This window comes from Saccoglossus kowalevskii, chromosome 12 (genome assembly GCF_978046115.1).
Source record: "Saccoglossus kowalevskii chromosome 12, keSacKowa6.1, whole genome shotgun sequence".
Lineage (NCBI taxonomy): Eukaryota > Metazoa > Hemichordata > Enteropneusta > Harrimaniidae > Saccoglossus > Saccoglossus kowalevskii.
This window is the reverse complement of record NC_140652.1, coordinates 19709225-19724460: the sequence shown is the minus strand read 5'-3', so window position 1 is coordinate 19724460 and position 15236 is coordinate 19709225. Positions and strand designations below refer to the sequence as shown.

At 33.5% G+C, this 15236-nt stretch overlaps 1 protein-coding gene across 1 annotated transcript; it reads left to right on the top strand.

The window, feature by feature from the left end:
• The first annotated feature begins 1504 nt into the window (after positions 1 to 1504).
• On the top strand, positions 1505 to 3078 carry LOC146735608 (uncharacterized). Its single transcript, XM_085505948.1, has 4 exons — positions 1505 to 1529; positions 1720 to 1833; positions 2578 to 2858; positions 3058 to 3078. The coding sequence occupies exons 1-4, from the start codon at positions 1505 to 1507 to the stop codon at positions 3076 to 3078; spliced, it is 441 nt and encodes a 146-aa protein (XP_085362074.1).
• Positions 3079 to 15236: the final 12158 nt, after the last annotated feature.

Here is a 15236-nt window from a genome sequence, read left to right as displayed (position 1 = left end):
AAAACCATTATAACCGATGCAAAAATTATCTTAAAACAATTGTTACAAATTTGTAAGATTTTGTTTACAAATTTGTTTATGATTTTGAGAAATCATTGACAGTATTATTTGTCGTATCATTTTTGATATCCAAAGTAGAGGAATGATACGTATATGCCTTTACATGATTTACATGTATACAATTCTAACACTGTAGTTATTAACCGTAAAACAGACAATTAATGTCACCTCATCTACAGTGTGATCTCAGTTATATACAGTTATATCCCATACAACAAAGTTACATATATTGTCAGTAATTTTGAAAGCGTGTGAGTATCAATGATTGAAATTCACGTGCACGTGATGATTACTTGACAATTGTTTTGCACTCTATTTGAAATCTTGTATACTTAGTGCTACACCATGTGGTATTTTTACTTTTTTTACCAATGATAAAATTATATATACATTTGACAAAATAGAATTTAAAAAAAAAAAACATTATATCGATAATCGCATTAAATAATATGACAAAACCGAACACCCTCCCCATGGCTTTCGTTGCGTATGAAAGTTATTTTCACGAATGATGTGGTGTATTCTGCGGCCGTACTCTCACGAGCGAAGCGTAGAACGCGTGTCACTGTCTACATGTTTGTCCGAAATAAAATAATCAGTCGTCTAATCTGAGCCACTGTTCGAATAATAACTCGTGGACCACGACAGAACCAGAACTTGAACTGGACAACTATGATACACAGTTCAAAGTCCCTTCACATAATTGTGCATTGGCAAACATGCCGTGCTACTGTAGCAATCTGCTGACGGAATGACTTCCGTCGACAGCGGTCGTCACTGAGGTGCACGCTACAATTGCGTTTGTGATGTTGCTTGCTGGTCATGGATTGGTTACCGGTTAAAATGTTGCGCATTTCTCGTTGGTTATCTTTATTTGGAACTGAGTAACGCCGCAATGTCGCCAGAATAACCTCCTGGTATCTCGATGTTGATGGTTGCGGCTCCATAGTAATCGCAGTTTACCTGCGGGTGATTATCCGAGAGCCCTTCAACGTGTATCAAACTTAGTTTTCATGTGGTCAACATACATTAAGTTCTCCCAATCGTTGTATTTCATGTGATGTATACCAAATATGCAAAAACTGTTGCTGAACGATTTGAACCGGACAAAAATAGCAGACGAAAATGTGTTTTACAAAATAAAAACAGTTTGGTAGCAAATGGAAATACCATAACTAAATATAATGAATGGTCGAAAGATGTCACGGATTCTCTGCAACTAAATTAAGTTCAGACAGGTGTAATGCAAGTTGTTCTTTCATACATTATATGCACAGCTCTAATAAGCCAATGGGGTTATTTTGAAAATAGCATTGAAATATAAATGAACGCCAAACAGTTAGATGATACAGCCAATGAAAAACAACCGATAATCTGTTTGACACATGGCACACGGCACATGGCAAACTCGTTATAAAGACAAGGCCACAACCATTTGGCCATGATGGCAAAATCTAAAGCGTACAGGGGTAAAAATGCTTTTCCGACGCATTCGCGCAAATATTCAAACTTCAATTGCCTAATAATATATATTTTTTATATTCTATATCGCGCTTTCCTTCATTGAATAGTTATACTTTTAAAACGTATCTACTTTTAAATCAGTATGAGCTGCAATTAACTTTTATTTTTTCCCCTTTAATTATCACAAATTGATAGCTAAGTCCCATGAAAAAAAGTCAACAGAACAACAAATTGAATTATCAGACACGCTCGATTATACAGATAAAAGAAGTGACAAGAGAGCAACTGACCATGCAAGTGTGATGATAGGTATGGTAATGTATGAAAGTCGGCACTATGATTATATGTCACAATTATTAATATAATTATCAACTCGAGTATTTGTTAATTGTTCAGTCCTACTTTTATTTGAAGGTCATATAAATTAATAGTTAATTTGAAGCTACCTGGTAAATTAATATCTAAATATTCGTGGCCGAGGCTGAATCAGTTGCGCGCTTCGCCCGGGAGAAGTGTGTATGACTCCAGTGGCAGTGCAGGAGCAAGCCAGGCACCGAGCAATTTTGAGCAAAATTATCTTGAGATAGAAATTCAAACACTGCATATTTTTCTATATTTAGGATACATTTCAAAAATGCTTTTCAACCCAATAGTATTGGATGTGAGTCATTAATTTAACAGAATATTCATTATTGTTGGACAGATTTACGTAAATTGAAGTTATAATTTACATATCAAAGACAGGTTGCCCGTGTTAAAAATACATAGGCGTAACATTTTAATAAAGATGTATATAGCCATGGACAAAATTGCATAGCTGGCAAGGAATGTTTTCATTAGCTATTGTTGAATCGGCGTTGTATTGTTTTCTGAAGATGTACTGAACTATGGGAACTAACAATTATAAACAAACACGACATTAAAGCGCTAAATCACCACATCCACGTGAAATTTACAGTTACAGTAGAAGCAATTTTTATGTATCTTTTTATTGATTATGTTGCTCTTTTAAGAATTTCATGTTCTAGTTTCAATTATTCTTAACTTTGATAGAAAACAAAGCTGAAATGTTCGATGAATGCAACAGTACGACTGCATCCACAGAACAGATGAGAGTTGATGAAACAGAAACAGAACACGTGGGAGGACCAGTTCAAGTAGAAGAAGGGGGATTTAACATGACTATAGAAGAACAAGATAGGGAAGATACACGTGAGGAGTACAGCAAGGCTGTAGAAAATGAACCACGCCTTTATTTATGTCCATATATTAAACAAATAACGACGATGCGATACAAAACTTGTATTTATGGTACATTAAAGGATATGGGTTGGGTGAGTTAACTAGAATTTCTAATTTAACCCAGAATTGCAGCGACTTTTGTTCACAGAAATTATCTGGTCAACTGTGCAACCACATGATAGAATTTATTTGATTTATATTTATGATATTTTCAAGCCATGAATGTTCATGTTCTTATTGTTTTGTCATGCATTTGTTCCTTATAATGTACAAATAATTCTTCTTCTCTAGGAAAGACGACTTCAAGTTTAACGACTGTTGCAAATCGTACAACATGTCAATTGTTTCATATGCTATCTTTCCAGCAATTTCTGAAAAATGAAGAAAGAGGATGGAGACGTGCAGATGAGCAACGAAGTCTAATACTCGATGATACTGTCAATCCAAAGATTACAGTTAGAGCTATAGTTGGTAAGGGCTGGTACTTTTTACCAGGAGAAAATTCAGTCCAGGTAAGTATATAAATTGTTGTTGACAATACAAACGATGAATTTGTATACAAAATAGGTATATATATCATGACTGTAAATTTGATTTATTTGTAGGAAAAGACACTTGACATTCGTGCAATTCGAAGGACTATGGACTATGTGTCATTTATAAGTGATAAAAAAATTCCAGACGTATCTGACGATTTTCGTTGTTCAGTTGAAGTGGAGCAGACTGGAACAGACCAATCGAATAAGTGTGAATTTAGTATATGCTATGACCCTAACAAGGTGCGTTCTTGCAGATTATTAATTCTAGCACATTATAATAAAAGTATCACCTGGTACAATTAGTGAGTAATTCAGTAACAAGATTATTTTTTACCATTGTTACGTATTTCTGTGTTTTGTTTAGTTTTGCGTTTTTTTTGTGTGAAAACGAACGCTTTTGTCATTGAGCTAGAGAGACGTCCATGCGTTGTCTATAAAGTTGTCGTAAGACTTGAATTTGTGGTCATTTATTGCAATACCGTGTTCTATTGAGTTGAGATGTTGTGGTGTCTGAAACCACTGTTTAAATATAGTACTAGTTGTTGTAGCGATTATTGTGGTTTTTCTGCAGGCACCGTTTAATTAGTTGAATGTGAGTTCGTTGTTGTGAAACCCAGCTGTAATCTGGTGTTAGGATAACACCTCCCTTCTTAAAGGAAGAAAATTTGGCATGTGAAAAATGAGGGACAACCATTTACCAAACTGAAACCATTTTGTTGCTAGAGTTTAAAGACACTGCAATGAATATGAAACACTATGTAAACGTTTGATGATGAAAATTACCGAAATATTGTGTAAAATAATAAATGAATAATAGTGCTTGTACAGTTTTCAATTTGGGTTGTACACAATATTTTGTAAAATTAATTTACCTTTCAACTTAGATAGTTTTGGAATAGTTAAATTGTTCACGCAAATTAAATGTTAACCTTTTATATGATTTTTTTCGAAAACCACTATGTTATATCAATATATTTCAGCATGTTTGACATTAATATAATTTTATTTTGGAGTGTGTTAACAATTCAGTCCATATTGCTAAGTAGTACAAATTGACAAGATTGCATACACTATTTAAGTTGTCATTCTGAATAAAAATTTAATACATGTATTTAATTATCAATAGGAATCAGAGTATGATAAATACGTTGATAAAAGTTGGTTGTTTCCACAAGAGGATGAAATATGTAAAGTATTAGATAACAGGAGTGAGTGGAAATTACTCGCCTTTAAACTTGGTTTAAAAGTCAGCGGACATGCATCCTTGCATTCAAAGCAATTTCTGGAAGCATGGAAAAATGAACCACCAAATGGAAAAAGTAAACTGCGGATTTTAATTAAGTTTCTAAAAGATATAAATGAGTTTGATTTAGTGCGGAAAATTCAAGGTCAGTATTCTCATAAATGAAATTTATATTTAATTATCAGAAAATAGAATAAAACAATGTTTGTAAATCTTACTGTCGGCATGATTACCTACTTCACGATTGTTCAATATGCATATTGTTTAATGTCAATTTCAGTTAGGAATTAGTTAGAATATCAGTAATCAATAGCGGTAATTAACATCTAATCCGATTTTCTGTTGTTATTTATTACTGGTGTTAATACAACCATTAGACGAAGCACTTAATAATATGTTCGCCGATATTGGCCTGAAGATACCCTCAGGTAATTTAAATTGTGTCTATCATAATAAATACATGACTACAACCCTGTTATTGACAATAATCACATTGTTAATGTAATAATAGTTCTGTTGATAAAATCATTTTTTTTCAATTTTCACAAAGATGACATACATTTCATTTTAAAATAGCTTGCATCTACACAATTACATCCACATCAGTCACTTTGAATTGTAAGACATGTCGATTAAATGTGTATGCTCATTTCAGGAAATGTTTTATCTAATATATTTAATTACTATTTTACAGATAAATTGACAACGTTGAAACAATACTGTTATAATAAACTACAAGAAACTACTGACCCTGAGAAGCTTGGAAACGCTTTTGACGTGTTTAATTGTCTTCGTAACAGAGATACTATCAAAACTTCAGATACTGGGTATCTGAAATATTTACTACAGAAGATTGGGATGGACATCCTAGTAAGAGAAATTGATAGTTATCACCATGAAGTAAGTAGAATTAAATGCAACTAGTACATGGTTGTATTCACTGTTCAAAAGTAATTAGAATGTGTAGTAATAACCTCATACCAACCAATGTTCTTAGTGAACACTAGTCAATTACATCGTTTTGTATCACCTATCATGCACTTAACTAAGAACAAAAATGAATTGTTGTCAGTAAATCATGACTACTATGGGGAATATAAAATATCCCATATACCATCAAAATATAAATATTGCAAATTAACTGGTTCTTGTATTTATATTATATATATTAAAAATAGTAAATCCCGTGTACAATCATAAATTCTATATGTTGTCTTAGTGATATGTACTGTTATAACATTTAATATTAAACCGTGTAAACACGTGCTATATTATGCTATAAAGACAGTTATGGTTCATCAAATGGCTAATCTCTTTGTGCTGTACGTCAGGGAAATTAGTATAAGATTTTCATAATTGGTTTCATCCCTCCGGATTATCGGCACTTACGATGATTAATATTTTAAAAATTTCCATAACCAACATATTATAATGGTTTGAATTGATTGCAAAATTTCTCATTTACAAAACCTAGCTACAACATTTGGAATTCTCATTCGTCCAAGTATCTGTTGAATATGTTGTTTTCAATGTACGTGGTAGTTGTTTTTTACATAGGTATCGGTGCCATGCCACTCAAAAATCACCCTTGGCCTGTGATGTATGTTTACATTTGACTAGTTAAAAAAAATGATTGGATTTTTCCATTTGTGTTTCTGGGTAAATAAATTCATTGCTACAACACATTAGATTATTGAAATCATAAACTACTTCCTGTGTTATATATGTCGTATTTACACTAATACTATTTTTTTCAGACATGTACTGAAAACTGAAGATCCTATAGTATATTGATGTTGAGGCGGTGTAAAAGTTTTAGGTGTGTTGCCTAATAGTGAAAGGTTTTGATAAATGTAATAATACTTAGCAGAACAGTAATTATAATTTGAATAATTGATGGATTAAAATAAAAAAAGAGTATGCGACTTTACAAATAGGTTTTGTATAAATGAAGGATGCTGCAAGTTTATTAATTGATATAATAATCTTTATATTGATTATATTTTAATTGATGACAGTGACTAAATTAAACCTTTTTATATATTACCAATTTGTATGTAAGTGAGTTACTTTTATACTATTTTAAAATATGTAACCATAATATCGTGCACATTGCATTGTGGAAACGCATGTAACAAACCTTGCTATCAATATCTTGTCTCATTTCAGTGTGATCTAATTTTAAAGCTACTATGAATTATTGTTCAAGGCATCAGCCTCAGCAGATTGTTTGTTTTTAATAGATTGCTCATTCAATGAGTAACAGGCATATTACGCAGTAATAAATGTGTCTTGTACTTTTGTAATGTTTGATAAATCTTATACATAGAAAACAAGTATTGTTATATTTAAATCATAGTATTGTACTGCTTATATCTTTCTTTTTTTTAGTTTAGTATTTTATTTGCTGTGAACCACATGACCATTTGTAGTCAGATAGATTTATGTATGATCTTCTTGTTATACAGGACAGATGAGGGCAATTTATGTGCACAGGTCTATGAAAATGCTACCATAGTTTGAAACATTTACCATCTGACGAAGAATGACATTTGTTTCAATTTAACCATTAAGTGAATATACACGGTGTGTGAAAGTTCCAATCAAATGAGAAATGTTTGAGACCTGTAGTGAAATGCATTCAGCTCAAATTCGTGTATCGAAAGCAAATCATTGAATCCAATCTACCGAAACTAAAAAATAAGGTCCCTGATGATGAACTAGAAAAACAGCAGTGAGAGGATGATGATACTATATTCAGCAGAATTTAATTCACCATCTCTTTCCTTGTGCACTTTGATCTTCATAACACTCAGAGTTGTTTGTGTAGATCCGTGTGCATTGCATTGTAACAACTGGTATACCAATAATGCCGTTCGTATTAGACCCGATTACGCAATGAGCCATTTTATTTAAAGTTAGTGTTGTTGTTATTGTTATGATAGCGACTTCACGTTCGCACATTCGGTTCACACGTTGTTGGACTATTGTTTAAAATCAACAATTTGCATGTTTATGGTGGACATTATAAACATATATTACAGGAATTGTATTAATAGATTGTTTACTTATTGTATTTACTAGTGGCATCTTTGCAAGGCTTTAACCGTGAGACACATCCCTGGTAATCACGTGATCGTACCAAAGACTGCAACAATTGGCTGGTCGCATGGTTACTCTGCCACGCCTTAGAAATTTTACTTTTATTAGAGAGTTTTTAAAGTTTTGTAAGAGGGGTAAGAGAGAACGGCAAATCGAGGGTTTACCTCGGCTGATTGGGAGAATAAAGCTGGACTATCTGTGATGAACTTATGTGTATTCATTTGGGTCGAATCTGGTACCTCTACGTCTAAGTGACATCAGCCAATCGAGATGAAGTTCCCTGATCATGTTCATGACACGTGGTGGAGAACTCGGGCATTCACATGAAGCGACGTCATAAATGTAGAAAAAATAGATATTAAACTTATTTGTATAAATAAATCGATTAAAAAATACAATTTCTGCCTAAATTAAACTAATATCACTTAAAAAGTAAAACATATAAAACAAATTTCGACAATGTTTATGTCACATAACTCTCCGGTCTTCTGATTACATTAATCTTTTGCTAATACATTTTCATGCCCTAAAACTGAATAAAACGTTTGGTTAATTAGATGATTTTCTTGCATAATTAACGTTATTGTGTCAAGGCATTAGATTATACAATAATGCAAAACATTTGCTAAAATGTTGTTGTGCGCAGTGCTGCGATTGACCACAAAATTAAAGACTGAGTTCAATGAAGAGGTCTTTATTGCTCAATCTTGTTCAGTGAAGGTATAAACGATAGTAGCGCAATCTACTACATAGTTTACAGTTGTATTTGTTCTCACATCACTGGTAGTTACATTGTAATATAAATTAGTTAACAAAGAGAAAAAAAAAAACCTTGAAAAAAAATGTCGAAGCCGTCTTGTATACACATTAGCATTAACCAAAACGTCTAGTGTTGTATAAGGTGCTCGGCCTTGGATTTATTGTTGTATTGTACATTGCAAATGTAGTTAGTTTCCTACCATGGTGATCGATGTAATATTTGTAAAGTTATACAGACCAAACAAACCTATCGTTACTGTCTCAAATCCATTGTTGTGTATTCATATTTCCACGGTGTTTCATGCGCGACATTTTAACAACAACCTGGTCAATGGCGTTGCAGCGGTGCATCTCAAAACTTGGACAACCAACATGTTGCCGTTTCCAGCTGGCATACGCTGACAGAAAATGTTCTTCCACGCATAATATTCGCGTCTTTGACTAAATATACTTCATTTTACTTTGATTAAATGAACTTGTCGGTCATCAGTGCAATTATTAAGTTAGATGGATCTGGTACCGACATACCATCAAGTTTGAGCCAGGGAAGATACTATAATTGGAAGATGGTGGTAGAAGTTGTCTCTTGAGGTCAATTCGTATGAATATCCAATACCACTAAAACTGGGAAAAAGATCCATGAACGAAAAATTATTTAAATTACCTGCAACTGGGACAACATAAACTATGACATTATTACAAGTAAAGAACACAAAAAAGACAAATAAACGCCATACAGATGGGAAAAAATCATATAAGAGTGATGCCTCTAGAAGAAAAAAAATCATTATCATTATTGAATAAAACCGGGGTGGAAGTATGCGCAGACGATAAATGGAAAATGAAAAGTATTGTGCAAAATGACAGGCGTTTGATGAATCGCAAAATTCAATGCCAATAAAACGGAATTTTGACCAGAAGCTGGTGTGAGAAGGTCAATTTGTTTGAATACTCAACACCACAAAAATTAAGAAAATTTCACAACTGAAATAGATTAACCTGCAACTTGTGGTCTTAAAGTTGACATCAATGTTATACCACGTCAAGAAGAATCAGAATGCAAAAAAACAAGCTACTTCACTCCGATTGATTAGAATCTTATCGAGGACCAAAGTTCAAGGCTTATGACTGACTGAGGAACTCACCTGCCTTATAAACTAAGCCCTGAGCTCCGTCAACTAAAATGGGAGACATGGATAACATAAATGATGACACCAATACAAGTAAACCACAAGCAAATGGTAGAAGACGAATAACGCCATACAGATACAAAATGTGTGACGTCCCTAGAAAATAGAAATAAATAAATCCTTATCATCACTGAATAAACCGGGGTAAGTATAAACAGAAGCCAGACGAATAACTAAGACAGGAAAATGGACGGGAAGTAGTTGTACATGAATTTAATTTAATTGTCAATTAAATCAATTAAAACGTATTTCTATTGTCAGTGTTTTATTATTGACTGATTATTTACTTTAGCTACATAAGTTTAATTTGCCTTTGTATTTCTGCCAAACATTTACAGTACAATAATTTGCAAATTTATGAACACGTCAGATATACACAAAACAACACTTCACTGGTTCGCCAAAAGTTAATTACGCTGCGAATGATCACGAAACTAAATACTGTCTGTGACAGAGGTCATTAATGGTCATTCTTTTTCACTGACAGTATAAACGGTGGCAGCGCAATTTACTACTTTATTGTTTTTATGAGTTCTCACAACAATGTTAGTTGCAATAAATATTAAATAACAACAGGAAAAACAAAACACTTGAGAAACAGTGTCGAGCCGTTTTGTATACCCATTTTTGTCTACTAAATTGTATCGTATATTTCAGCTCTTGTACATAACCAAACTAACGTCCAGTGTGGTATAAGGTGCAATATTGCAAATTGCAGCTGGTTCCCTACCAAGGTGATTGATGTCATATTTGTATAGACTAAATAGAGCTAGTTAATTTATATTTCAGGCCATGGCTACTTATTCATTATTCCAGGGCGTTCCATGTGCGTCATTTGAACAACAACTTGGGCAACGTCTGAAAACGGGGACTTATGGTTTGACCTCTGTACATCAGTGCGTCTGTGTGTTCATGTGTCCGTGCATGCATGCATCCGGATCTATATCTTAGACATGCCTGGACTGATTACATTCAAACTTCACACATGCATACACCATTATGTTTATACATATGCACATCGATTTATTTCACGATCTGATTCAAGATGACTGATTTAAAATGTCCGACTGGCGGCGACTTTGTTTCAATGAATGCAGTTTTAGTGCCATATCTCTGCCATGCTTTGACTGATTATGTTCAAATTTCATATATTCACTGTACATCATGACATAGGTATATTGGTTTGACTATCTGATTCAAAATGACCAAATGTCAGCCATTTTTGTGGTAAAAATCACCAAAAATCAAGCAATTCTGACATTCCAGAACTGGATCTTGGCGTTTATTAACATACATTAGAAATTTTGAGTTTCTGATGCACGTCATTTAATTTTTCAGATCGAAAATTCAAAATGGATTACTGACGGCCATTTTGCTTAAATGAATGCGCTTCTAGAGCCATATTTCTGATATGCGTAGACTGATTATGTTCAAAATTTATATATACGTCTTACTTCATGTTATAGATACATAGATGTGCCATTTTGTTTTAATTAATACTGTTTCAGAGCAGTATTTCTCAATATGGATAAGTGTTTGTTTGATGATCAGATACAAGATGTCAATCATTTTGATGTTTAAAAATAAACATAATCTATACTTCTGACATGTTTATGTTTCCAACTATAATACTATAAACAAAACCATAATGCACATGTCTGCCAACGTGTAGGTGTGGTGGTTTTGGCTGCTCCTGGAAATCTTTCTTTTACAACACTTTGGGCACTAATTGGTTAACTTTAGCATAGAAAAGAAGTGGATACTGTCCAGGGATACATATAGTACGGTTCACAAGGGATGCCAACTGAAACCAGGGCAAGCCTGAAAGAAATAGAAAAACTGAAAACGATGTCGGCGTCAACACCGTCAAGCTCACAGAGGTCGATTACGCAATACGTGGACAAATCAAAAGGTGAGCGGGAAGGTGAGAATGAGCCTGAGGAAGAGTTCAAACGCTTTATGAAGGAGGCTTTCCTCCGTATCGATGCAAATCTCTACAAATTAGTAAATGAACAGAAACAAACAAGTGGAAGAGTTGATGATGTGGAAAAAGAATTGGAGGAACGACAAACAAAGTTTGAACTTTTCGAGGAGAAAAATGAACAAGGTTTCTACGCCCTGAACAATAAGGTTACACAACTTATTTCGAGAGTGAATGACCTTGAAAAACAAAACAAATTGTTGATGGCTGAAAACAATGAACTCAAAGAGAAGCAAAGAAAAACAGGAATGGCATTCGAGAAATTATAACTTGCGCTTTGGAGGAATCACAAAAACTGACAACGAGAACTGTACGGAAATTGTCGAACATCTACTGATTGGTGTTTTTCAAGATGGCGCCCGGTGTTCCTCGTGTCGAAAATGCACATCGTGCTCGCAGTAAGAAAAATAAAAAGACACCAAACCATATAATTGCTAAATTCTACAGCAGACCAATAAAAGAATCCATGATTAGAAACGCAAGATCGGCGCTAAAAGAATCTTATATTTATGTTACACGCGATCTCATCAAAGAAGATTTTGAAGCAAAGCAATCGTTCAAAGACGTAATGAAAACCGCGTATGAAGAAGGGAAGAAGCCATTTTTCCGTGAAGGTAGATTATATATAGATGGATCGCTTTATAAACCCCCTGACATTATATAATTATTAGACTTTTGTCATGCACCACTTCTCAGTGTGGGTAGTTTTGTGCATGTTACTTTGCTTTAGGTTATAGTATGTTTAAAGGTGAGCCGTGAAATTTTTATTTATAAAAACAAAAACAAAAAGTTGTACGTGTGAGACCTGAAATTGAATTATTAGAAAGAAAAAAAAGAAAGAAAGCTGCTATATTTTTTTTGTTAAATATATATATATATATATATATATAAAAGGCAAATTCCATCGCGGCATTTACCACTCATGTTCCGCACCTGTTAGTAGGTGTACATTGTCACCCATTGTCACCGTGTATTATTTAGGTTACATAAGAGTGAAATTGCTTTCCTGTGCACGTGCACTTTGTTTAATTACGTTGGGCTGCAACTTATTCTTTTTTCTGATAAACATGGCATTTATTAACTGTTTGTTACCTTTAAAATAGCACATTGTGAATCGTAAATATTAACTTTTTTGGAGCAGCAGCTTTTGTTTACTGTTATCCAGGTATTTTTTTCTTTTTTTGAACTTGAGCTTTTATGTATGCGTGGTTTATACGTTTTGTGTTTGTAGTACATGTATTCATTAAATGTTATTAGTTTAAATGTAAGGGGATTAAGATATTTTCATTTTTGTAGGACGCAAAAAGCAGATATAATTTTACTGCAAGAAATCCGTAGTAGTTCAGAGGATGAACACAAATGGAAGGTTGACCGGGGAGGGGACATTTTTTTTTCGCATGGAACTCGGGGAAGCTGTGGGACAGCAATTTTATTACACAAAAATACAACTATAAAACACACTAAAATTGTCAAAGATGCATCTGGTAGATTTATTTTTCTGGAAATAGATCTTGATAGCTTCAAGGCAGTGATTGCAAATATATATGTTCCGAATAGAGAAGAAGAACAGATTCGTTTTTTAAAAGTTGTTAAGACATCAATAAATTGTAATTTTCCTTACAGTATATTGATTATGGGAGGTGATTTTAATATAACAATAAATCCAGTAATGGATAAACGAGGTGAAAATATTGATCCAAGATCAACTTTCAGAAAGGAAATGTTATTTTTTATGAAATGTTATAATCTTATTGATATTTATAGAGAACTCAATCCTAATACATATAGGTTTACATGGAGAAGGGAAAATGCTGCAACGCGTTTGGATTACTTTTTGATTTCTAAACATCTGAATAATCAGGTAAAACTTTGTGATATGCGTCCTTGTACAAAATCAGACCATGATGCAATTGTGATTTCGATTTCTGTTGGAGGTGGTTCCCGTAGAGGCCCTGGTTTCTGGCAAATTCAACTGTAGCCTGTTAGAGGACAATACTTATACGGAACGTATTAATAAAACCATTGACGATATTCTGCGTGATACTTTATACCTTGACCACCAAACTCGTTTTGAATACTTGAAGTACAAGATTCGTCAGGCTACTGTTGAATTCTTAAAGCGACAAGCACAAGAAAGAAGGGATAGAGAAATTGAATTGGAAAAAGAGTTGTATAATTTAGAAAAAGAAATCGATGACAATTTGGATGAGGATGTTTTGATGCAGTATGAAGCTTTAAAAAAAGAACTTGATAACATTATTGATCACAAGATTCAGGGCTATGCTATCTGTTCCCGCATACAATGGTATCCGGAGGGAGAAAAATCTACCAAATATTTTTTGAACTTGGAAAAACTTGTACACCAATTTAATTGAATTATGAATTAAATCAATTGAAAAGTATTTGAACTATTATAGTGTTCTATTTATTTCATTACTAACTGATCATTTACTTAGGAATATACAATTAATTTGGCTTTGTGTTTGATAGTTTATTCACGTCATTGCCATAACATGGCAAGTGATTAGGTGACTACATTCCATCATGCCATCGAGATTGTTTATATTCGCAGCAAGGCATAGGAATAAAAAACAGAATTAGTATGGTTTGTGTGCTCATTGTAACTGTCCAGTGTTAAATGCTTTGACCAAAGTTACACCAGTCCTGAATATCTGGGATTCGTGACAGTGCTAAGTATGATACACGATGTCCACAACTTTATTCATAGCAACATGACTATTTATGGTTTCAGAAGCGTCTAAACACACCTTTGTTACAGTCGTGAAGAATAACAAATCTCATTAAGCCATTAACATGTAAATTGAGGTGTCAAGGAATCTAGGCCAATCTTCAAATATGAATGGTAAATCTGAGTAAAAAGCACAATAATTCACGATTAGTATATGACATGTTGATGTCTTTTTCAGCAAAATCGTAGAAATTGAAGAAAAAAAACAATATATATCAAACTTATTTTGTATTTCTACATCGCAAATACAATTTCTTTTGCAAATAAACTAATATAATTTATGAAATGAAACAGTGCATAAGATAAACCACTAACGTTTGTTACATATATACAACCGCCGTCATATGCTAGATGGTGCAACCCCAAAGTAGGCTACAATGTTTGTTTGTTTTTTAACTAAAATTTAAAAACTCTGCTAAACATTTACAACAATACAATAATTTGAAAATTTATCAGTTAGATATACACATAACAACACTTCACCGGTTCCCGAAAAGTTAAATACGCTGCAATTGACCACGAAATTAAATACTGTTTGTGACAGTCTCAGTTCAGACGCAGTTTGAAAACGGGGACTTAAGGATTGACCTCCGTGCGTCCGTGCATGTGTGCGTCCATCCGGACCTATATCTTAGACATGCCTGGACCAATTACATTAAAACTTCACACATATATCATACATATGCACATCAATTTGTTTCACGTTCTGATTCAAAATGGCCGAATGGCTAAAATGTGCCGAATTTGCTAAAAAATCATCAAATATCAAGCATTTACTGATGGGTTTTGTTCGAACTTGGTACATACATTAGACATTATGGGTTCCTGGTGCACATCATTTTATTTTTCAGATGGGATTTAAAATGGCCGACTGGTGGTCATTTCGTTCTCATTTAATGAATGGAGT

Excerpts from the sequence above, each read along its gene's own strand:
- LOC146735608 (XM_085505948.1), top strand. The coding sequence starts at position 1,505 with ATGGCAAAATCTAAAGCGTACAGGG. Across the intron at positions 1,530-1,719 it reads AAAATCTAAAGCGTACAGGG|CTAAGTCCCATGAAAAAAAG; the intron begins GTAAAAATGCTT and ends ACAAATTGATAG. Across the intron at positions 2,859-3,057 it reads CATTAAAGGATATGGGTTGG|GAAAGACGACTTCAAGTTTA; the intron begins GTGAGTTAACTA and ends CTTCTTCTCTAG.